Source organism: Haliotis rubra, unplaced genomic scaffold (genome assembly GCF_003918875.1).
Source record: "Haliotis rubra isolate DU_JTF1 unplaced genomic scaffold, ASM391887v1 Scf410, whole genome shotgun sequence".
In the NCBI taxonomy this organism is placed as follows: Eukaryota; Metazoa; Mollusca; class Gastropoda; order Lepetellida; family Haliotidae; genus Haliotis; species Haliotis rubra.
Window position 1 is genome coordinate 907,057 of NW_025767092.1, and position 25,666 is coordinate 932,722.

Sequence of the window (25,666 nt, forward strand, 5' to 3'; positions counted from 1 at the left end):
AGTGGTCTGCAACACTAATTATTCACCTAATTTCATGATAGTTCAACGGTTCTTAAAAATACGCCATTTCTGATTTCAATGCTAGAATACGGATAAAAGGCTTGCATTCTCTTACTTAGATTTTGAATGGATCAATTTCTTGACATCAAACGTTGTTTGGGCAAGACTTCCGCCTGCATCCCAAGTTTTAACGATTCAGGTAATATGATTTGACTAGAAGCCATAACATAAGTTTTAAAATGACATTGTGCATACAGATATTAAATTATCCTGATTAGGGTTAGGGTTAGGGTAAGGGTTAAAGGGGGAATACGGGCAGAAGTCTTTCCGTTGTTTGTGTGGTACAGTTGTACATTGCCAAATTATACAGAATTTGCATATGTCATTTTACCCAGCACGTTTCAGCGAAACGGTAATGAATGCTTATGGGATTTCTGTTATCTTGGCCAGTTTATCAGGAGAAAGATTCGTCTTGTGTCCATAACATGGCATGCTTTTGTATTTTGCCAAACCCCAAGACTAGACTAAAGTAGATATTACCGACGTAACGTTGGATGTTTATCGCATGTTCGGATTGTGATTAGTGATTCATTTGCCAGTTATTTAGATTCCCACTTTATATAAGTGAAAAAAGAATTATGAAACAGAGTTTGCGTATATGCCAAATGAAAAAAGAATTATGAAACAGAGGACATTCTGTTTCTTCAATACCATTTCATTGAAAACATACAGGTCGTTCACGGTCTTCAATGATTTCGTGAGTTGTTTACCTTAAAATCATGGTAACCGATTCTGATAAAATTTTACATAACGATCGTGTCAAGGAAGCATATAGATCGTTGCACGCGGACGTTAAACGTTTAAATTTTCAGTTCTTCGGGATTTTCCTCTGAAATTAGATCCCTCAATCTCCTCGAACATTCAAATATCCTTATCTAACACATAAGTACTGTCTATATCATCATCATAATTTCTCCGAAAATCTGTTGACAATTTCATTTTCGCTCGTACCTTCATGAGACGTAACACCATCAAATGCTAGAGCTCTGAATTCCTTGAAATAAAACAAAGACGACAAAGATTGACAGGACTCAATTAATTGTTTATTTCTGTTATCGGGATGATTTCACGGGCACGATTACCGTAGATGCGGAACTGTTTCATCTGAAAATAGAAGCATAAATATAAATGTAGGTAAAGATATCCTCTTGTACACCATCATCAGTCCGTCATGAGATCTGATCAGCCCTGTGGATGTGTTTTATTAATATGGCGTCCTATCACAATGAAAGTCTTAACTGTGATATTGCTGATATTCCTGTCGTGGCATGATATTATTCTATCGATCCAAAGCCACCCCCACTTCCCAAATACATAAATGAATCAAACTCTCAAACCTATATATATATATACTACCTATCAAAAGTTTAGACTCACTTTAAAGTCAACTGTTCTAAACTAGATTTAGACTTATATATCTGTAAATATATATATATATGTATGTGTGTATGTATGTATGTATGTATGTATGTATGTATGTATGTATGTATGTATGAGAGAGAGAGTGAGAGAGAGAGGGGGGGGGGAGAGGCCGGGAAGTGCGCGTACAGACACTAGCCAGAGGGCATCAGGGTGTAAGATTGACCAACCAAGCCGACGGATACTCACGTATTATTACGACGAGAGTTGGTAAATGCTTGAAATCATAATTATGAAAATACTATGTTCCCACGTTGTTGGTCTTTTTCAGACATTTCAACACATGAGTTTAATTTAAGTATTATCTGTATTTGCAGATTTAGTTGACACAGTACCTCGTCCCCACACAAAATCTTGAGCACCTTCTCCTCCACCGACAGAATAAAGAAGGTCCGTTTCGTTATGTTGCGAACAGAGATCTCTTATATATATGTTATAGGATTTGAGTTAATTGATAAAGGATACTCACGGCATAATGGTACGTACCATCATATGTCCAAATAATATATGAATTGTAACTAATATTTCCCCAGACGGTTCAACTAAGTCATAAGAACCGACATGACAAGAACTTTACGTAGCCAATATAAGTGTCAATATAGAACAAACTGTATGGATACCAACTTCTTTTTATTCGTGAGTGCGACGTTTCGATACACACGTTTCTTCCGTCGTGAGATTCTTGTACCGTTGTCATGTCATGCTTGACAACGGTACAAGAATCTGTATCGAAACGTCGCACTCACGAATAAAAAGAAGTTGTTATCCATAAAGTTTGTTCTATATTGTACTCCCCAACTTCTAAATGCCACTCAAAGAAACGTGCGTGAGTGGAATGCAACCATGTTTGTTTATAAGGAATTTCTGACATGTAATTTGTACAAATAAATGCAGCACGTTTTTGGAAAGGTTGGCCACTGTTGACTATTTAAACACTAGCATGTGAACTGACGATACACCCGGACTGTCGAATGTTTTATCGAGTACACACCCGGACTGTCGAAAAGCAGTGGAGCGTGGCAATGTTCAACACTGCTCCAATAACACCCGGACTGTCGACTGCCTTGGAGAACATGACCCTGCGAATAGCAGAAAGACTGCGCTAATCCGCTATACTGTAATTAACGAGGGAGAAGACATGAATGCTATTGTTGTTGAAATAAGTAAAGAGTTGGAGTTAACTAGATTTGTCACATTTCCTTCTCAATGGTACAGATACAGGCGGAAGTACACAACTGTTGTTGTTGAAATTAGAAAAGTTAACTAGATTTGTATCAGATTTGTCACATTTCTTCTCACGGATACATATGTAACTATATAAGCTAGGTAAGTAACATAAACGATAACAATGCAGCTTAACTGCGTCTACATTCTATGCCCCACTATGCTATACGTGTTTATAACTTACCCCCTACCACCACCACCACCACCATTTAATCCTATCTCTTACCTATTAACAATCATTACCCTTTTTTATTTCACTATTCCCTTCATAAACTCGGCTTTTACTATGTTATTTCGTTTATCTGTTTTAAACTTTTTTATTTCAAATTCCACCTAGGTTAACGCCCCAGCATTTACATTTTTTGGGTACGGTTGTATATCCCTTATTATAAACTTATTAATTATTATCTTATATCCCACCTACCATCATAAACGATGTCTATATCAGCTATATCATGTTAAAACGCCTCCAAACCATTAATAAACCAACAACTAAAACTTTATAATACAGCTTGGATAAACGGTCAAATACCAAAAGCCTGGAAACATTCCCTTATCATACCCATACACAAACAAGGCCAATATCTCTAACATCTAACATGCAAAACTATGGAGGGTATGGTTAACAAGCGCCTCACACAATATCTTGAAACACAAAATGTATATAATACAACTCAATCAGGCTTTCGCAAAACAAAAAAGGTTTAAAAGGGGCACTTCTAAATTTTGCATCAGCCTTTCTAACAGACATACTTTAAGGTCTCCATAGACCATCAAATCTGATGATATATTCAACAACCTCAGTAAAACATAAACAAATCCCAGTTTGCCGACGATGGAGCAATATGGGTTAATGAAAACAATAATTCCTCTTAAAAATTCGACAAAAAGGAGGAGACATATGGCCGAGCATGCCCGTATAACAAAGTGGCCACAATAAAGAATGTACTGTATAACGTATTTTGTTTTCCTTAATGCCTGGAGCGTCGAACGCCATAGTGTTAACGCCTAATTACCTCCTTACGTAATACCCGAAACATCGAATTTTTAAGATTTCAATTTTCGACAGTCTGGGAGGACACCGTCCTGACGATACATACAAAATAGGATAATAAACAATGATAAAATGCCATGCACCTTACATCTGTCAGATCTCTGGTAGAACATTTTCTGGACGTCAGTAGTCGCCGTTGCCGTTGCCGTTGCCGTTGCCGTTGCTCTTGCTATTGAAATTGCCGAAGCCGATGCCGTTGCCTTTTTCAGATATGTCATCATTGATCCCTTCGTCACAATCGTCGTTGTTGTTGTTGTTGTTGTTGTTGTTGTTGTTGCATCCTGTTTTGCCAGGTTTGCTTAGGACGACGGAACACACACAGGCCAAGACAATGAGTATTACGACGAACTTCATGTCTGCTGTTCAATAGCTGTAAAGTAAGTAATAATATGTATAGTGACAAAATCCGCAGTTAAACCACCACTATCACTCACTGACATGGTTCTTATTACACTCACGGGACAAACACGATGATCAGCTTATCACTGACAGTGTTTACATTTAATCACGTAGTATTACGTCGGTTAAAGACAGTATTAGTGACGTCATGCAAATTTATAACATTAACAGGGCGGTGGGGTAGCCTAATGGTTAAAGCGTTGGCTCGTCACGCCTAAGACCCGGGTTCGAATCCCTACATGGACACAATGTGTGAAGCCCATTTCTTGTGTCCCCCGCCGTGATGTTGCTGGAATATTGCTAAAAGCGGCGTAAAACCAAACTCAGTTAGTCAGTTATAACATTAACAGTTATACCACTACACAGGGCGTACCAGTATCAGCGTCTCTCACACATCAGTTCAAAACCCGGCCCTAACAAATACACAGATATCTTTAGTCACGAATCATGGTATTTCAACCTATTTATTCTTGCTCTGAACATCGCATGAAAGAGTGTTTGTGTGTGTGTGTTTGTTTATATGACTGCGGTATTTAAATATTCCAATATGGACCAGACAATCCAGTGATTGACATCATGAAAATCGATCTACGTAATTGCGATACGATGACATGCAATTTTGCCTTGGTAAAATGCACTGTCCACAATAAACAGTTATGAGAGAATATTAAAACATAGGAAGGCTACAGTAAAATAAAATATAATAATATACACTTTTACGCTGTAAGTAACATATTTGTTTTCAAGCATTCAAACACCTTCATCCAGTTCATATAAAGATATCAATAATACATAATCCATAATAAACATCACACGCACGAGACATAAGATACAAATATTATGCTAAAATGGAAAAAATAGATAAATAAAAAGAAATAATGTAAAAGTTAGCATAAAATGGTTATTATTATACTTATAGAACTTATGAAGAGAGGATAAATGAGGCTAATTCTTCTTCAAAATACCATCTGCTAAATAATATTGGTATTTAGACAGAATTATTGACCTAAATCTTTCTTTCTGAGAGATTTGTGAGTCTTACGGATTTTAAACATATCTTAATTGATACGACAGTTTCCCCAAGTTCGACTTAAAGCTATTCTCTACTCAGCGTCAGCGGGGGTAACAGGCGCTTCGTCCTGGGCCCCGTTTCACAAAGCTATCGTAGCGCACGACTGTCAGAAGCCTATGTTACAGTATAGAAAGTACGACAGTCGTAGCGCTACGATAGCTTTGTGAAACAGCGCCCTGATAACTATAGGTATGTCATGGATAGCTTCTGAAAATCGACGTTTACTCATGGTTAAAAGTATTACTAATAGTTTACTAAGATTCAGTAATGGTTCACAGATATTTACTATTGACTGAACTGTATACTACAGTTTCACGATAGATCAGATCAGCGGGCTGGAGAAGTGCGAGATACCAGGGTGTGGAAATGACCCCCCTTTATAAGGCCTGTGTCCACGTGACTGAATACCGGTATGATGCATAGCAAAAGGAAGAAGTTGTTTTCTAAACATTATGTCAACTTGGTCATCCGTCAACTTCTAGGAAGCTCGACGTTTCTATATTTTATTTTAAAAGCCCGAAAGTATAACTGACATCCTGGGGCAATTAATATTCTTTATATTTAAATGTTAAGATATTTGTCATAGAACATGACCGTGGTCATAGAACGCCGTGCTTGTTTCAAATATTGTAAACTGGTGGGTATATCTCAAGATATTGCCTTCACTAAGTTCAGCACGAAAATGTAGGCACAACGTTACAATCAGTGATACAATCAATGGACGCAAGCCACATTGCTAGCAGTAACGTAAAGTGGACACAAGTAAAGCTTACATGCTGTGACGTAAATTGGACACAAGTAAGGCTTACATGCTGTGACGTAAAGTGGACACATGCCACATTGCATGCTGTGACGTAAAGTGGAAACAAGCTAGGCTAACATGCAGTGATGTAAAGTGGACACAAGTTAGGCTTACATGCTGTGACGTAAAGTAGACACAAGTCATATTGCATGCTGTGACAAAGTGCTGCTGTGACGTTAAGAGGACACATACCATATTGCTTGCACGTAAAGTGGACACAAGCTAAGCTTAAATGCTGTGACATAAAGTGGACACAGGCTAGGCTTACATGCACTGACGTAAAGTGGACACTAGCTAGGCTCACATGCTGTGATGTAAAGTGGATACAAAGCCACATTACATGTGGACACAAGATATGTTTACATGCTGTAATGTAAAAGTGGATACAAAGCCACATTACATGCTGTGACGCCACATAGGTTTACATGCTGTTACATCACTTTACGTCACATCATGTAAACCTAGCTTGTGTCCACATGAATTTTAAGAATTGTATTGTCTCATTCTGTGGTGATCCGAAATATGACTTCCAGATTGAATATTGTATCACTACTCTATGAACAATTGATACTTCTTCCATGAGAGGGGCGGTGGGGGTAGCCTAGTGGTTAAAGCGTTCGCTCGTCGCTCGTCGAAGGACCGGGTTCGACCACTTTAGGTCACAGCATGTAAGCCTAGCTTGTGTCCACTTTACGTCACACCATGTAAGCCTAGCGTGTGTCCACTTTTTCGTCACAGCATGTACACCTTGCTTGTGTCCACTTTACGTCACGGCATGTCCACTTGTGGACAGCATGTACGTCACAGCATGTAAGCTTAGCTTGTGTCCAGCGAGCGAACGCTTTAACCACTAGGCTACCCCACCGCCCCTCAATTGTTCTAAGAGTAGTGATACAGTATTCAATCTGGAAGTCATATTTCGGATCGCCACAGAATGAGACAATACAATCCTTAACATTCAAACAGAATGTCTCAGATTTCAAGTTTCAACTTTCAGCACCATTCAAAATCAAACACTTTAGTGATTAACGGAAATCATTGTCTTGTTAAAGGTGATTGCGACATCTTTTCATATCAATAGAGTAGTTTTGAAAGTACATACATTTTCACTTGATTCAACATACATGATTATGTCATTTTCTAATTAAAATATATTTGTAATAACTAGTGGATTAAGGTTCGTAGAACCAAACAAAAATAAGATTGGTCAATAAATTTTAGATCATTTCAATTATGTGAGTTTCGTCACATTCTCAAAAGACAGACGTTCTCACTAACAGAATTACAACACGCAAATACTCTGTTGACTACAAGATTCATTGTTGATAATTCCAACTCTCTATAGATAAGTCTCTCCAGAAATCTGTATTGAACCTCTGAACCGATTAGAATGTGTACAAGCCAAAATAACCTGAGATTAATCAAATACAAGCATATATAATAGTATATAACAATACATTTATTGCCATAACAAGAAATATATTTATTGGCATTTAGAACTGCACCCATATGTAACAACCTTTGTCCATCATATTGACCTAGGACACTCTTCTATACAAATAATTGTCCTTCTATCAGTCGCTTATTGTCAAATCCCTGGTTTAATGTTAGCACTTAGGCGGAATTGCGAAACCATCCGCTTTCTATGAACTTGCAAGCTTCTTTGTTTTATCTGTAGCCTGTCTGAAAGTGATTAAGTTAGCCTATTAACTAACAGTATGTTTGATTTATGTTATTGACGTTCCGTTGCGTTCATTACTTTGCATAAATTCAAATGAGTTGTTCCAACTGCACACGTCTGCATATTGTCTTTGTCAAATGGGAGACGCAGCCGTGTAGCTGGGCATCTGTCAAGACAGATGCGTGTCACATAGCTAATTCAAAGTCCATAAAGAAGAAGAAGAAATTTTAAATAGTTTATTACTGTGCCACATGCTGAATTACAACAAAAGACATTTAATTATTCAGGGATTTATGAATAGCATCCGGCCATATGGCCTATGAAACACAAATATCACAGTTATAGGAGTGAGTGAGTGAGTTGGGCTTTGCGCTGCTTTTAGCAATATTCCAGCAATATCACGACCGGGGTCACCAGAAACATTGTTATATGTGTCACAGGTTCAATTGTTCACATAATGTACAGCACAGCACCGCAGCACTGGCACATTTTACAATTTTTGTCCCTAACAGCTTGCCATACAGATGAGCTGGCTGCCGGCAGGTACATCCTGGGCTCTGGCACATACTGCTCCTGCAGTCTGTGCACTCAGGTGATATAAAAGCTGCATGTGCCATGTGCCCGGCTCACACCATGCTGGCAGTGGCAGCCCTTCATGTAATTTCCCTAATTACAGGTACGCAAGTTTGTTTGCATTGTTCATATTATAACAATTTCTCATAATTAAGTCAGGTGTAACCTGTATTTAAATAATTACATTTAATGGTTTAGTAACCATTAACTTTCAGATAGATAATATTTTATGTAAAATGTCACAATAGTTTTACTTGTTGTATTGATATATGGACACACCATGCTGGCAGTGGCAGCCCTTCATGTAATTTCCCTAATTACAGATACATTTATGGCACGGTCGTGTTTGACCAACCCCAAATGGCAGAATAAAGCGATTGAACACCAGCCCAGAGGTCGTGTTATAAAACCCTGCGACATATGAAACATTGATAATAACGTTACACCGACACAAACATACACACAAACACACAGGATCCGTTTTCGGTTCCTTTATGCACCATTAATATATAAAGAATATCACTGAAAGTGCAGTATGATAACACAATTTGTGGAAGTCATCCTGTAAATATATGGCACTGTATAATCAGACATTTGAAGAACGATGGTTTAAGTAATGTTCAACCTTTGAACAATCATCCTCTGTACCGAAGATATAATACGTACATAGAGAATCTCACCCACTGTCTTCTGATATCAAACATATCACCACGAGTTGATGAAGTTACAAATATCCGATGCTTGCCGAGGATATTTTACGTTTATCAATGAGTGTTGATATGTTTGAGATCAGAAGACATGAGGTGAGATTCTATTCATCATCAAAAATCATTCTGCATTAGTTTTCAATGAAAATTATACATCTCTGAAGACTGTACTACCATTAGACTTGCAGTTCAGCGATGTCATAGTGACGTCATCAAGTTCATGACGTCATAGCATTCATTGTCAGGGCATTGTACAAAATCTACTGTCAAAACGATATCTCCCAGGAGATATCGTTTGATCTCACACAAGCAAGATCTCCTGTGGAACACAGTTTTGTATGATAAAGTTAAAAGGTGTTTGAACACAAGGGAACAGTTTCAAGTCCTGCCACTGTATTCGATTTTGACTTTTAAATTACTTTTCTTCAGGTGATCAGGTGAAACAAATTCAACAGTGACCATATTTTGTCATTAAAGCAAGAGTACCTTTACACTTAAAACATTTGGTTCTTTTAATGAACGACATATTTCGTAGGTGAACGTGAAGGTGACTAATTGTATGTTATAAAACATATGTAACTGTAAACTGCACTACTCAATGCATGTTAAGGCGACAGTTCCCCAAATAGCTGTTCATAAACGGACCAGTCTATCTAAAAGTGTGAAAAACGTTTGTGTTAGCAGAAAATCGATCAAATATATAAACATAATTATTCGTTTCAGGTCCACAGTATAAATGTGTCACACACTGATATTATCTTGTCAAATCTGTTGACAGATGAAGATGTATTGGGGAATGATATGGGTGTGCATTGCCGAAGAGATTATCCCCAGAAAAATTAAAGTGATATGTTCTTGGTTCCGTTGATAATCCAGGGAGTTTACTTCATAATATACGTTTGTCATTACAGCTGTGTCATCACAAGAGGAGTGTAGAGCTAGATGAGCTGTTCCCGATAGAGGATTTTGGCGCTGGCATGAACACGGGACAAGCAGTAAGCCCCACTGTCTTAGTCTGTTTATCTCTTTCTTTCTCGTATCCGACGTAAACAAATAAAACGTTTTTGGGATGTATGCCCTGATGTGATAACAAATAATACGCTTTCCCGTGCACATTCATTAATAACCGGGCAGATTGATCTTTCTTCAAATAATTTTTATTTTTATATGTTTTCGAAGCCAACCGACAACCCTATCAACATCAAGAATTAATTTGTATTACCAAGTTATGTAGATTTATCATTAGTAAAAAGTAAGCAATTCAATTTGTAAAACCAAAATATTTCAGCTTAATATATTTCGAGACATATCGCCTTTCCGGACTCTTGCTGGATGAGATTGGAGACGAAACTTGATGTAATAAACTTACAGATGGCCTTATTCAAAGTAACAAAGAATGTGTTCTCACAATCATCAACGTTACTATAAAATAAAACAGGCTTGTTCATAGTTAACAATGCATTTTGAAAAAATACAAAAACATATGCAGAGAGAAACAGCCTTTCTTGTAACACCGAGTGTTTCCTCCAAGCGAGAAAGCAGTATCGTATGCTGTCGAAGCCTGATGATAAATCAAGAAGGACCAGCAGGTTCCATTGCCCTGATGACGTCGCTATGGACACGAACAAGCGCAGTCTCTGTGCCATGTTTGGATTTATGAGCACTCTGGAAGGCTTCAAGCAGGTCGTTATTGGAGAGGTGTCCTTCAAGCCTTCGTGAAACAATTTTCACCAAACATTTTAAAATGAAAGATTAGATACTGGCCGGTAGTTGTTTTAAGTCATCCAGCCAGATTTACATAGGCCTTTTTAATGAGGGGAGTGACGGCTACCTGTTTGAAAACTTTAGGAACTGCGGCATCCTCCCAATGAGCTGTTGACCACACTGGATAATGGACTGATGAGAGAATCTAAGTTTGCTTTAATATGTGCGTAAGTTACCGTTACCTTAAATTCACGATAGACACTGAGAGTCAATGTGATTCACAAATAACAAAAACCGTTATTAACAAAAACCTGTATTTGGCAGTTCGATTCATCATGCATGTTGTGGATTACCCAAACAAATTCATTAATCACAATTATGAAGATAAAACGCAAGACAAACATTATATTTAAAATATTAAATATATTATTGAATAAAATAGATTCTTCAAATAGGTATTCACATATAACAAAAACCTCAATTAAGAACATATGAATATGCAAGAAGATGAGATACGGGTACGGGGTTTTAACATTATGTTCAATACTATTTCATGTATATTTCCCTGCAAGGTGTGTGTGTGAGGCTGTTTTACCGTCGTAGCCCACTGAGATACAATGGCCCCTCTTTTGAACACTGGATCTCCATTCAGGCACAGTACAATCCCAGCCGACCATTCCTTGCTCGATCCTCTAAATCCTGATCGGCAGGCAGAGTAACAAGAAGTACCGTTCGGTATGACGTTGCCAAAGTATCAAACACCAGACCTACCGCTTGTATCCACCACACGACAGAACCATTCGAGCATACAAAACAATACATCGAGGTAAACAGTATAATTATACAGAATAAAATATATCCAAATCAAGACTGTGTCTGCCATTGTGATAAGCAACTGACATAGATTCACTCATCATTTCCTCTTACAACGAAGTCCAGGTGCCTAGATCATGACAAAACGGTATCACTTTAATATGTTGAGCAACAACACAAAGAGTGTTTTAATATGGTCCTACGTCACTTCGAGCATGATGCTGGTCAGGGTGACTTTCAAGTTTGTGCCTCGAATTCACAGCTTGTACCTACTCGTGCCGACAGATATACGTGATGACACCTGATTACTTTAAACCCAATACTCTTGCCAGTATCGCAGATTGGAATGACCTTTCGCTTAATATGTGACTTTACCTAAAAAATAGAACCTTCATTGGCTTCGGCCTTTACAAACACTTCCTGTGGATCATATAACTACCTGTTGACCTTGCATATGCTCCACGTTGACCTCAAAAGCACTGTTTGTGGATTCCACTCACAGACTACGGTACAAACACTGACTGAAGGCCGTACAAACTTATCCGTGAAGATCCGGGTTAGAATTGGTCTTCAGCAACCCATGCTTGATGTAAGAGGCGACTAACGGGATCATGTGGTCTGGCTGACCTGGTTGACATATGTCATCGTATCCCATTTGGGTAAATCGATGACCTTGATCACTGGATTGTCCCATCCTGTCCAGTGGTCCGGCTAACATGGCGTCATCGTATCTTGCCCATGCTTTTGATCACTGGATTGTCTGGTCCAGACTCCTTTATTTACAGACCGCCGCCATATAGCTGGAACATTGTCGAGTGCAGCGTTAAACAACAAACCAACAACCAACCGTTTACACACTACATATGGATCTAACACCATTCCTGTTGGTGTCACACATGTACACATACTGTGGACCCTGTATTCACTTCCTGAGGACCCTAAAAGCACCCTGTTGGCCTCACAAACACTTCCTGTGAACTATAGTAGGTCCAAATTCATCGTACTCTTGCTTTGTGATATACATTTTTTGGAAAGTTGAAAGCGAGGCTAAGATGGAGCCACCGATCCATACACTGTATTTTCGCTCAGGTGGAGCAATCACCTTCACTTTCATAGTTTTGGGGATCAGTTTTTTAAGCTCCTTCGTCAGTCGCTCAGCTATACCTGGAATGCACAATAGAAAACAATGTTAAAAGCAATGATGAAATAGTTCCGAAGTTCTTAACCACACCTGACATGTTATTGCCATGTCTGTTAGGGTCTTCATGCTCAAACTGTCAACCTAAATCCGTACTACTAGTTATGGCAATTGCTCATGCTCACAATGAAAATGTATTTCTTTATGATAAACATAATTATCAATTTAAGTCTTCATAACGTTTTCGAATGAATGTATAACGCTTTCATAACCTTTGATACACAGTCAGTAATGATAGTTAGAATAGAACATTGACACAGATCACAGATCAAAAACAAGGATATGTGCATTAGGAGATACTGGGGGCATCAACTCTGTGATAGCAAAGCGCATCTCTGCAAACGAAATATCCAGTTACTGGAGTTCGAGATAACGGGTTTCCCACTTTGATAGATGTAGTCAACTATGGTTATAACGAAGTTATCACTAATTCTAGTTCACTATGACCATTACGCATTTCCAGTATAACAGTCTACGTGACCCACAAAGAAATGTTCGTTATATCCCTCATATACAAACCTGGGTCTTGTTGTACAAAACATTCTTAGACTATCTTAAGTCTACGCTAAGATATAAGGTATACGCTAAGATCGCTTTTTATTCCCACGAGGGCGAAAATATTAGGTTTTTCGGGGTTCACTCGTGCCTAAATATCGGCATATCCCTCGCTCTCGCTAGGGAAATACCAACATTTAGACACTCGTGTCGTGAACATAGTTTGACATGGGCACTCATATAATATCCTCTATGTACAAAGGCACCCTGCTCTTTATAAGCTAATTTACTTTTTTAGCTAAAACTGGTAATGCAGTTTTCAGTAAGTACTCACCAGGGAACATGGTCGAACCTCCAGACAGGATGAAGTTGGCGAAAAAATCTTTCCTCACGTCAATGTCGCATTTCTTTAAGGTTTTAAAGATCATCTCATGAATCCCTCGACATTCCATGCCTAGCAACGGAAAACACTCAAAATGTACAAAAGGGACATTAAATGGGGTTAGTGATCATTATCAGTTACTGTTAAACATTCGTCCACATATATAGATTAGTGCATGAAAGTGAAGCTGTTAAATTGTAATTTTAAGCATAATTTTAATGGGGGATTTTATTTTGCGCTACGTGTACTTTAGTTCATTCTCTTTTGGGATTCCACCTGTTCTCCTGAAGCTGATGACGATAGGGTAGCCTAGTGGTAAAAGTGTTCGCTCGTCACGCCGAAAACACATGTTCAATTCCTCACATGGGTACAATGTGTGAAGCCCTGCCGAGATATTGCTGGAATATTGCTAAAAGCAGCGTAAAACTTAACTCACTCGTGAAGCTGAAGGGTAGAATTGGTCCCAACCTAGCGGGATCTGGTGGTCTGGTTCCATGACTTGGTTGACACGTGTCATCTTACCCCATTCGCGTATATAGAATTTCATGGTTTCAGTCATCTCTGTCTGGGTTCGATTATTTACAGACCGCCGTCATGCAGCCATTCTCTTCTCACAAAGGTTACCTGTCATATCTTCCTACTTCCTATTTAGCTGTGCAATCAGCGACGTTGTTTCAAAAGTGATCATTCTGACTCAATAGAAAGAAGGGCGATAATTCGTGTTGCGATTTTTTGCCGCTCGGGGTTTTTACGAGAACCGGGAAATATGGCCGTATTAGAACTGAGGTTTGTAGGAAGATATGACAAGTAACCTCTGTGATATTCTCTTCCCACAGTAACCTCTGTGGGAAGAGAATATCATGCAGCTGGGATATTGGTGACTGTCGCGTGAGACAACACACAATAAATTATCTACCAGAGATACACTGTGTGTGACGACACATGACTTATACTTTATACATTTGTATTTATGATCTGTATGACATGACACCAATATTACTTCAACAGATAACAGGGGCAAATGTAATCATGACGTTTACCCAGCATTCTTGGCTTGAACAGACACTCTGGAGCACGGAACCTCTCGTCTCCGATAGTTATTACTTTCCCGTCTGGAAGCTCATAATCTTTTTCAAGTGCGGAAGACTCGTCAGCTGTCTTCATCTCCGCCTTGAAGTCCAGTGGAACATAGCAGAGTTTCTCCTTGATGTCTCGCACTATCTCGAACTCGGCTGCAAACACGTTCATAATCTACATTTAATGAGTTCCAATTTCACGTTGCAACCTCATGAAACGAACTTCAATGCTGGTTACGTTACATCAGTAACAGTAGTAGATTACTCCTTCTGAACAGGATTTGTCATATTAGGTTGATGAAATTATCTCCCTTTGATTACGTCCGTCAAAGGCGTATTTTTTTTTTATAACGGTCTTATTTAACGTCAGGGGTTTAGAGTTATCGCGCTTGGCAAGCAAGAGGCTCCGGCCATGCTTTATGGGCAGTAAAATGGAAAATTAGGAAATAATAGGTCATCCGATTGCATCGGAACATATAGGACAACTAAGATGTAAGTACTCTTCATTTCTTACGTCTAGAGTATTGTTATTCTACATTTATGTACCTGTTAGGGCAAATTTAGTGTAAATTAAAGTGATTTCATCCATCGGTAAAATAGCACAGGTTTTAGTCACACGCTTTATCTACATATAGGCTCGATTGCATTAATTTCCGTACATTTAATTTGAATTTGTTTATTTTCACTCTGTAAAGTGTATCTGTCAGGAAAGATACATGTAGTTAATTTGTGTGTATGTTTTACCTAGGCTACAATGGAGATAAATTTGATGTAAGGAACCCTTTGAACTTCGTCAACTTATGCTATTGTAAAAGGTTTGTAATTAGGATATATTTCACCTTTCAACCTGTATCAATTACTGTAGTCTTATTTTGTATATTATCCTATCTGCTTCATGTTATAAGGTACAGTTACTTTGAAATAGGACATAGGATTTATGGAACTCCATTGTAATTCAGGCCTTTGTTTTGTTTACAGCTTTTTACTATATATAAGCTGATCAGTGTAATTTCAATCTAAGGACTGAATAAATACGACACTGACAAGCAGTTTGCGTTGAAGTCAATACACCAGAGCGCAGACAGCACAGTAAAAAGATCTTAAATTCTTCTCATAAGATAAGACCCAACCATGTCATCATCATCAGAATTGTCTCCAGACAACCTTCCTACATCGGGAGAGTCACAGGATGAAGTGGCATCATCAGTCAAAACCCCGAACCAAGCATCATCATCGGTTCAAACACAGAACAAGAAGTCATCTTCAGGCAAGGCTGCATCACAGGACAACACAACCCAGGAAAGACCTCCGTCAGTTCACAGTGAATCCTCAAATCGGTCTAAATCAAATCGTTCAAGAGTGTCCAGTAGATCGAACATTAGTTCAGTGATAGAGTTGAAAAGAGCTGAAGCACAATCGGCTCGTGTTGAGCTACAATTCGCTCAGAAGGAGGCTGAGCTTTCGCTTAAAAAGGCTCAAATGGACTCTGAATTATCTGTAAAAAGGGCTCAACTTGACTCTGAACTCTTCATAAAGAAAGCTCAAATGGATAATGAGCTCAAAATCCTGGAATCACAAAAAGAAAATTGCAGTAGCGAAGCAGAAGTACAGGTTTTAGAATCTGTCGACAGACAATCAGAACAGCGATCACCACCACCCACTTCTCCTTCCATACGATCTAATCCTGTCCAAAAAGTCACGAGATACATATCAGACAATAGTCAAACAGGAGATCACCCGTTGAAATAGTCAATCAGGAACAAGTGCAACAGACAGCTCAAATGAAACCTAACACCTTTGCTTAACCCGAGGCACCACCATACACACCAGATTGCAACTCTGACTTCATGCTACCTACTTCGGGTAAGCGATCTTGTCCTCTAGACTCACGAACTTTAACAACAAGCCTGAAGACTACCCTATTTGGAAATCTGGTTTCAAGAGTGTGATAAGTGAACTTAAGTGCTCACCAAATGAAGAATTCGACCTACTTTTGAAATGGCTTGGCACAGAATCCAGGAAACAAACCCTCAACATCAGGAAAGCCAACCTGCATGACCCAGCTGCCGGTCTACAACTGGCTTGGATAAGGCTGGAAGAAAGATATGCATCACCAGAGAGGATTGAGGCAGCCATCAAGACGCGTCTAAACGCGTCTCAATTATTTGAACTGTCTGATCTAGTTTGTGAGATTGAAGCCATGATGTCAGACCCTACCTACAGTCATCTTTTCGCTTACTTCAACTCCTCTCTCGGAGTCAGTCAGATTGTCGACAAACTTCCCTTTCCTCTACAAGAAAAATGGTTGAACCACGCATTTGGATACAAAGAAAGGCATCACGTTTCCTTTCCGCCTTTTTCTGTATTCTCAAAGTTCCTCTCGGATTTAAGCAGGTTAAGGAACGACCCAAGTTTCAACTTCAGCAGGACTCGCAACATGTCAACAACAGGTCTCATGTTAATCACCCATCTTTTCCACGCCCTCAACAAGTGTACAGGCAGCCAGAACTGATGTTCAACCCCCTAACAGCAGAGATCAAGGTTCACCTAACCCAGGCTTAACAGGAGGGTCTACTCCACATGTTTTGTGCCCACTCCATGAAACACGTCACTCGCTCAACGAGTGTAATGCCTTCCAAACGAAGCCCTATGAGGACAAGATTGACTTTCTGAAATCTAAAGGAATTTGTTTTAAGTGCTGTTCATCAAACCAACATCTTGCCAAAGAATGCAATGAACACATTCAGTGTGCCAAATGTCATAGTACAAGACATTGTACCGCTATCCATTATGCAGAGGTTTATCCCCAGGAACGAACGGCGGGGAGAACAAACACAACAGCGATTTGTCTTCTCAAAAGAAACCAGTGTCTGCTAAATGTACTCAAGTATGTGGAAACCTGTTTGAAGGGAAATCATGCTCTAAAAACATTCTCGTACTTGTGTACCCAAAGGGACAGAAGCATAGAGCTACAAAGATATATATGCATAACAGACGACCAAAGCAATGCGCCGCTATGTAGCACATTCTTCTTCGATCTGTTTGACGCTATGAGCAATGATTATCCATACACAATCTCATCATGCGGTGGTGTTCAACAAACTACAGGACGAAGAGCATCTGGATTTATTGTAGAATCATTGAATGAAGAAAAGACCTTTGATCTACCTACTCTGGATCGAATGTGATGCTATCCCCAACAACAAGCAAGAAATACCGACTCGAGTAGCGCAACACCACAGCCACCTGAAGGAAATAGCTGCATTCATTCCCGCCGATGAAGAGGCATCTATCCACCTATTAATTGGACGAGATCTGCCAGAGGTGCACCATGTATTGTCGCAATTAACTGGACCTACAAAATCCCCCTATGCACAGAAGCTACCGGCTGATGGGTGATAGTTGGCGAATCTTGCCTCGAAGATTCACCTCCACAGACTGTAAATGTGAACAAACTTTATACGCTGGCTAATGGGAGACCATCGGTCTGTCAGCCATGCCCCAACAACCTCCATGTAAAAAAAACACTTGCACCGATGACCATACCGACGCTATCACCTAAATAGGAAGTGATATCTTCTTAACTACCAAGGATGATGATAAACAAGGGAAATCTTCAGAGGATAGGGAATTCATCGATCTGATGGGAAATGAAATGAAAAGGAATTAAAGGGAACTTGGGTAGCCCCCTACCCTTCAAAGAATCAAGACCAAGGTTACCAAATAACCGGTTTGCCGCTTCCTCGCGTGCTAAAACCCTAAGGTCAAGTCTGCTTAGGGATGAGGAAAAGAGGAAACATTTCATAGATTTCATGTCAAAGATACTAAACAGTGGCCACGCCAAATAGCTCTCGTGATTGGATGAACAGGAAGAATGTTGGTATCTCCCTATCTTTGGTGTATACCACCCCCCCGCAGCCGCCGCGAGATCCGGGCTGTCTTTGATTCTTCAGCGACTTACCAGGGCTGTCCTTGAACTCAGTCCTACTGCAAGGACCAGACCTTACCAATGAGCTTCTAGGATTTTACTCCGCTTCAGGCGTGAACCTGTCGCTGTCATGGCTGACATCCAGCAAATGTTTCATTGCTTCAAGTACAAGAGAACCATAGGAACTTCCTGCGCGATTCTTCTGGTTTCGTGGACAACAACCCAGAACTGGAAACAGATAGAACACCTAATGAAAGTCCACGCCTTCGCAACAGACCGCTTCCAGCGGCTGCAACATTTGGCCTAAGGAAAGCAGCTGCGTCCGGTGATGCAATGTTTGGAAAAGATGTCGCTGACTTTGTTGAGAGAGACTTTTATGTAGATGACGCTTGTCGCGATCATTTACAGATAAGGAAACAGCAATAGACCTCTTGAAAAGGACAAAGGACTCCCTTTGCTACAAATGGCAACATATGTTTACACAAAATAGTGTCTAACAGCAGCAATGTTATGCGCGCGCATTTCCAGCAGAAGACCTAGCAAAGAATCTGAAAGACTTTGACTTAACGACAGATCAGTTACCTATGCAGAGAACACTAGGAATCTCATGGGCACATTGAAGCCTACATGTTTAACTTCAGCATCTCAGCAGCAGAGAAACCATTCACCAGGACGAGGAGTACTGTCAGCAGTGAATAGCATTTTCGATCCGATAGGGTTCTTAGCTCCAGTGGTGATTGAAGGAAGAATGATCCTCAGGGATCTTATCTCCAGTGGTGTAGGGTGGGATGAAACCCTCCCTCCAGAACATTACGACAGATGGAAAAACTTGGAAGAATTCCCTCAAATCTCTCAAAACTCTCCACATTCCTAGGATGTTGGTTCCCGCCTCTTTGAACTCTCCACAAGCAAAGAATTTCATGTGTTTACCGACGCCCGAAAGGCGGTAGCTGCAGCAGCCTATGTGAAGGCTAAGAACGATGAAACAGAAAACCCAGATTGGGGATTCATCATGGGCAAAGCTAAGTTAGCTCCCAGAATGGTCCACACCATCCCTCGGCCTCGAACTATGTGGAGCAGTTCTTTAGTGTGGACATCGCTTGGAGTGTCGAGAGACACCTTGGTATACCTTTGACTGATATTGTGTACCATACACGGATAGCAAGATAGTTCTGGGATACATCTCCAACAACACGAAGAGGTTTTCAATATACGCCACAAACCGTGTAGCCTATGTGAGAAAAATACTCCTCACCAGGACAGTGGCACTACATCTCTTCACAAAAAACCCAGCCGATCAAGCTACCAGGCCTGTAGCTGCCAACCTCATGAAAGACAGTCCGTGGGCTCCTTGGACCAATCCAGGACCAATCAGAAGACGATCAGCAAACACCTGATGTGGTCATAGACAAAACACAAGAGGAAAAGACACCTGTTCAAGACAAACCAAAAGCCAATACTAACTGTCTAGGATCCTATAGATTTGAGAAATTTTCTCAATGGAAAAATTTGGTGAGAGCAGTTTTATCTCTAAAGAACTTTGTAAAGTCAAAACTCACAAATGGGAACACTATCCTATCTGCTTCATGTTATAAGGTACAGTTACTTTGAAATAGGACATAGGATTTATGGAACTCCATTGTAATTCAGGCCTTTGTTTTGTTTACAGCTTTTTTACTATATATAAGCGATCAGTGTAATTTCAATCTAAGGACTGAATAAATACGACACTGACAAGCAGTTTGCGTTGAAGTCAATACACCAGATTGCAGACAGCACAAATGTGCATGCTACAAATAAGTGTTAATTTCAAAATGCCTGAAATAGCATCATTTTTGTCCGAACCTCGGAATGGCCATCTTCAATAAAACGTCGTTATTGTGATTTGAACCCTGATACTGACTACTCACAATTGAGTACTTCCCCCAAATCATTGGTCGAAAACATCGTTAAATAAACTGGCCACGTGAAGGTTGATTAATTGGCAGCAAAGTGGGTAACTATCAAGTGAAAGAACTTTCCGATAACTACATAATTTTAAGTAATTCTTAAACAACTGGTTGATTGAAGCATCATTTTAAGTTTGAGAGTTGTAAATTTGCTTTTTGTTGGAGGCCACCCGATGGTTCGAGTGGTCTAGTTGACCAGGTGACCACCATGGTCGTAACTAGTCCCTCGGTCACTATGGTTGACATTGATTGTGACTTGACTATTTACTGGCCGTAGTGATATGATATCTTGCAGACAGTCATCCTCGATAATCTCCAGGGCATACGTTCCGATAAATCTCAACTATACCCTGGATGCATCTACGGCTCGAGCCGATGATTTTATTTACAAGGGTAAATGTATTCTATTTTAAAATCTATGTACTTGAATATTAAATCATGTGTTCGTTGTGGTGATAATGTCACCGATTTTTTCGACTGTCCCATGGGTGTTCGGAAAGGGGTATTTTAAGCCCTATATTGTTTTCCTTCTTTATAAGCGAACTGTATTATGATATTTCTAATTCAGGTAAACATGGTGTGCAAATGTTTCCAGATATTTTTATCCTCCTTTTTGCCGATGATGTAATTTAAGTGTCAGATACTATCGTCGGTCTACAAAACCAACTGAATATTTTGGAACGTTATACAAATGAATGGAAATTATTTGTTAATTTTGAAAAAAACAAACATAGTTATCCTCAGAAGAGGTGGGCCTGTCGCCTCTAAAGAAAAATGGATTTTGAATGGCAAAAATGTATCTATTGTTAATCAGTATACCTATCTCGGACTATTGTTTTCCCATACCATGAACTTTAAAAAGAGTGTTATAGACCTGAAATCACGTGCTAAGAAGGCTCTTATTAATCTTATGTCAGTTTCCCAGAATTTTGGAATTTTAACCCCGAAAATATATTTTAAATTGTTTGATGCACAAATTCAACCGATCATGCTTTATGGGTCTGAAATTTGGGGATTTCAACGTCATGAATGTCAGAGAAACTACACCTTTTAGCATGTAAAAGATTTTTAAATGTAGCACAAGCAGCACCAACTTGTATGGTTTATGGCGAATGCGGTAGATATCCGATATATATAAATTCACAAATCAGATGTTTAAAATATTGGTTAAAGAACAAAGAATCCCCAAACTAGCTGATAGCATGCTTGTACATTTAGATGATAGGGGTAAGACAACATGGGCGTCTCATATTAGAACTCTTTTATTTTCTCATGGCTTTGGATTTGTGTGGCTAAATCAAACAGTTGGTAATATTAATCTATTTCTTCAGCAATTTCGAGAACAATCTGTTAGCATGTATTATCAAGAATGGCATTCCTGTCTAGACAATAGTTCAAGATACCAGTTGTATAGATCACATAAGAGCTTATGAAAATTCGGATCGGCTGAAAATTAGGGCATTGTCTAAATTGTTTAGTGAGACTCATGTTTTGGTTTAAAACAACACCCACTCAGACGCACATACTGTGTAGGGAGTAACAAGTCACCTGATGTATTAGTCAAGTCGTATCCTCTCTCCTGTAGAATCCTCCTGAGGTAGGACGTTATGTTGTGGCCTGCAAGGTTCATTCTCCGGATAGCGTGTCGCAGGGCGTATCCTGGGAATCAGAGTGTAATCAGTACTCAAGACACAAGAAACTATATAAACTTGATTAATACTTTTTAAAGATTATAATGTATGTCGAAGCATATCCCAACTTAGGAATTATAACTTAAATAGATTACTTCAAATGCATTCCTAAAACACAAAGTAAAATAATGAGAGGTGGCTGAGCCGAACGTTGAGGAATATGATACTGATTATCTTTCAGCATTACATATTCATAAGTCCACCCGCTTGTGTCAGAAAATTTGGAATGGATGGATGGATGGATGCATGGATGGACGGATGAAATCCTCATGCAGTTGTCCAAGCCGATTAGTATTATTTTGGCCATTAATGGAATTCCAGAAAACCGAAGCTACCAGTAGCCAATTCATGTTACCTTGCCTTCTTCATGGGATACGTTTGAACCTTTCAGCCACAACCATACATATGAATATCACCACCCTGAATTCAAAGTTTGTGATGTTTTACAAAAAGAAGAGATTTACATGCTTACCATGGTCACGTCAAATATTTGTGACAAAACATGATGTATTAACAAGTCATAGGAAACCCATTACATAATCATACTCATGTTCCAACTTATCAGCTGATCCAAGAAACTCGAATGTCTTCTAGAGTGTTCAGTACCTTCGTATATGGGCACGACATGCGTGACACCATCTCCACTGTCAAGCACTATACCACTACCACGGCCCGAGGCATACAGCGACAACACTGCCTGAATACTGACATAGAACGCTGGAACTTCGAATTTCTCGAACAGAATCTGCAAGAAAGAGCGAATATATTTCAGGGATGTGATATATTCCCCATATCACGATTCTCTGTGACAGATGTGTCAGGTCTTTTATAAGACCTTACCCGAGGACAAAAGCCTATATTTACACTGCCAGCATAACTATTTAAAGGTCGAAAGGAGGTGGTGGTTGGTTGGTTGGTTGTTTAACGCCGCACTCTGTAAATAATCGAGACTGGTCCAGACAATCCAGTGATACAGATCATGAGCATCGATCTACGCAATCGATACACGATGACATGTATCAACCAAGTCAACGTGCCTGACCACCTAACCCCGTTAGTCGCCTCTTACGACTAGCATTCGTTACTGAAGAGCAATTCTAGCCAGGATCTTCATGGGTAAAGGTGTTCGTAATAAACATGAATTTAAATGACTCTGGCTCAAAAAACTTAATCATTCTATCGAAAGGTTTTCTATCTGCTAAAAGCGGATACCTTCCAATCCGTAACATATGTGCCCTTGTGCTGCCTTGTTCCCAAGTGTTATTCAAGAACAGGAACCTATTCTTCCAACAATACTATTTCACGTAGACAAGATACATGGATTAAGAAAAGGTATTTCCAAGTGTTCATTACCCGGACGCACTGATACATCCATCACAGAAGCGGGGTAGTAATGATGACGGATCTGGGTGCCGTTGAACAAAGCAATCTTAGCCCTACAAAACAACGGCACCCTGATTCGTAACCTAGATTCGTGGATTTTGTCATGAGTGACAACATTCAAGAGCAGGCGGAAGTCAAGGTTGGCGCTGGCGTCCAGGAGATACAATTCTGCGCGCATTTGCGTCCCTTAGAACTCGGCCGCACAAATAGCGCTTCGACAACGCAACATGTTAAATCCGGGGTTTTTTCAGTTGATAAAATCTATTAGAACAGAACTGTAGGCGTAACAAGTACTGTATATAATTGGACATATGTATTTTTTATGTTTATTCAATGCCAGCACAGAAGAACCACGAGAGCCTCGGAACAGACGGAACATCATGATCAAGCAAGACTCAATTCTGGGTCCATTGTAACGTGGATCGAAGTAACAACCAGCACAAATACTGACTGGAAGGTTTTAAACATTTATTGTCGATGCCCTGAGACAATAGACAGTTTGGGTTGCTTATAAACGCAGCGCTGCTTCAGTATTGGCCGCAGTCTAAGTAAACTTAGGCCCAGTATTATTCGTTACACTTCTATACTGAGTCTAACAAAACCTTGTGTAAGGTCGCATCAGCTGACCTTTTCAATGGACCAATCAGAACACAGCTTACCAAATCGATAAAGTTGACATTCACATACCTTTTGAACTTTTACCTCGAAAAGGTTTTGTACCCGAACGATTCCGAATGATATTTTCCGTACGATCGCTTCCGAGCGGAGCACGCCACAACAGTGAGTAAACAGTCGCTGAGAATAGCGTTTTGTCAGTATTCAAGGATGTCAGCTTGCGGAAATATTAGCTAATTATAGCCATATCAACAGAAACCCAAAAGCGTATATTCTGCAGGTCATATATCTGTGTTTTATGCGGGTTTTCATTTGTTATGAGATTAGTGTTGGCGACCGGGGAAGAGAAAATCCATTTTGTAAGTCCCGCCAAACCCTAAATAGTAGCCGTTGTCTGATTGGTTAAATCCGTTCGGCCGTCTTGCGTTTGATTGGACGGTCATAGGTCGCTCCAAGGTTACCTGACGCGACCTTCCACAAGGTTTTGTAAGACTCAGTATAGCAGTGTAACGAATAATACTGAGCCTAAGTTTACTTAGACTGGTATTGGCCGCTAGCATCTAAGTGCTAGACTCTAAAGTGATTGTGCATTCCAATAACTGATTCGCTCTGATAATGATTCTCGTATATTGTTTGAATGGCAGTGTCATAATTCTGATGGATTACCCATCTGTATATATGCCCTCTCTAAAAGCATAAATAATAACATTATCGCACATATAAAAATACGTACGAAAGGAAAACACATACATAGAAATTACAAGTTTAAAAAGGACAATCGTAAGTGCACGTTGTCCAGTAAGAAGATGGTCTTACCTAAAAGAAGCTTTTGAGTTAAGAAATGTCTAAAAGATGTATCTTACCATTTTGTCACTATCAATATTATCTTGTTGAGTTTTGTAGTTGAGCCTTTATAGAGAAACAAACTTTGTATCGTATTGTACTGTACCTCTGTCATTTTCTCTCTCTGTTACGTTTCGGGTTCAGGGGCGCGTCCGTCATGAGCACTGGTTGATCCATAGGATGTGCTCGGAGTTCGTTGAAGTAGACATTATACCAGATTCGTTCCATGTCGTCCCAGTTGGTGACGATGCCATTGTGTATGGGATATTCCATGCTGAGCACACCTCTCATGGTCTGTGCTTCGTCCCCCACGTAAAGGTCCTTCCTCGGTCCAAGCTCAAGCATGCACTTCTGTAACATATTTCGAGTGGATGATATTGCAATCTCTTTCAAATCAAATCTGTTTCTTGGTCACAAGAGAAATCATCAATTTTATCTTTTTAACCAGCCAAACAACTTGTTTGCTTGTTTCTTAGTGTGTTTAACGCCGCCCTCAATATTCAAGCTTATAATCGATCCTGGACCGGACAGCCACGGGATTGATATCATCGGCATCAATCACATGCATCAGCAAAGTCAGCGAGCCTGACCACTCGAT

At 39.7% G+C, this 25,666-nt stretch overlaps 1 protein-coding gene and 2 long non-coding RNA genes across 3 annotated transcripts in view; 1 reads left to right on the plus strand and 2 right to left on the minus strand.

The window, feature by feature from the left end:
• Nucleotides 1-1,081: 1,081 nt before the first annotated feature.
• On the minus strand, nucleotides 1,082-5,635 carry LOC124288069. The gene is made up of 3 exons (XR_006901366.1): nucleotides 5,537-5,635; nucleotides 3,846-4,127; nucleotides 1,082-1,164 (listed from the first exon to the last, which is right to left on the minus strand). It is a non-coding gene; the product is annotated as an uncharacterized LOC124288069 (long non-coding RNA).
• On the plus strand, nucleotides 2,668-5,598 carry LOC124288070. Its single transcript, XR_006901367.1, has 3 exons — nucleotides 2,668-2,761; nucleotides 4,652-4,662; nucleotides 5,586-5,598. It is a non-coding gene; the product is annotated as an uncharacterized LOC124288070 (long non-coding RNA).
• A 5,361-nt stretch (nucleotides 5,636-10,996) lies between the features above and the next one.
• Nucleotides 10,997-25,666, minus strand: part of LOC124288052 (actin-1-like) — a 33,050-nt gene continuing 18,380 nt past the window's right edge. The window contains exons 8-12 of the mRNA XM_046724622.1: nucleotides 22,834-22,947; nucleotides 22,085-22,195; nucleotides 14,624-14,815; nucleotides 13,536-13,655; nucleotides 10,997-12,672 (exon numbers count right to left, since the gene is read on the minus strand). Of these exons, the coding sequence (XP_046580578.1) occupies nucleotides 12,467-12,672; nucleotides 13,536-13,655; nucleotides 14,624-14,815; nucleotides 22,085-22,195; nucleotides 22,834-22,947 (743 nt within the window). The 3' untranslated portion in view covers nucleotides 10,997-12,466. The remainder of the gene's footprint in view (nucleotides 12,673-13,535; nucleotides 13,656-14,623; nucleotides 14,816-22,084; nucleotides 22,196-22,833; nucleotides 22,948-25,666) is intronic.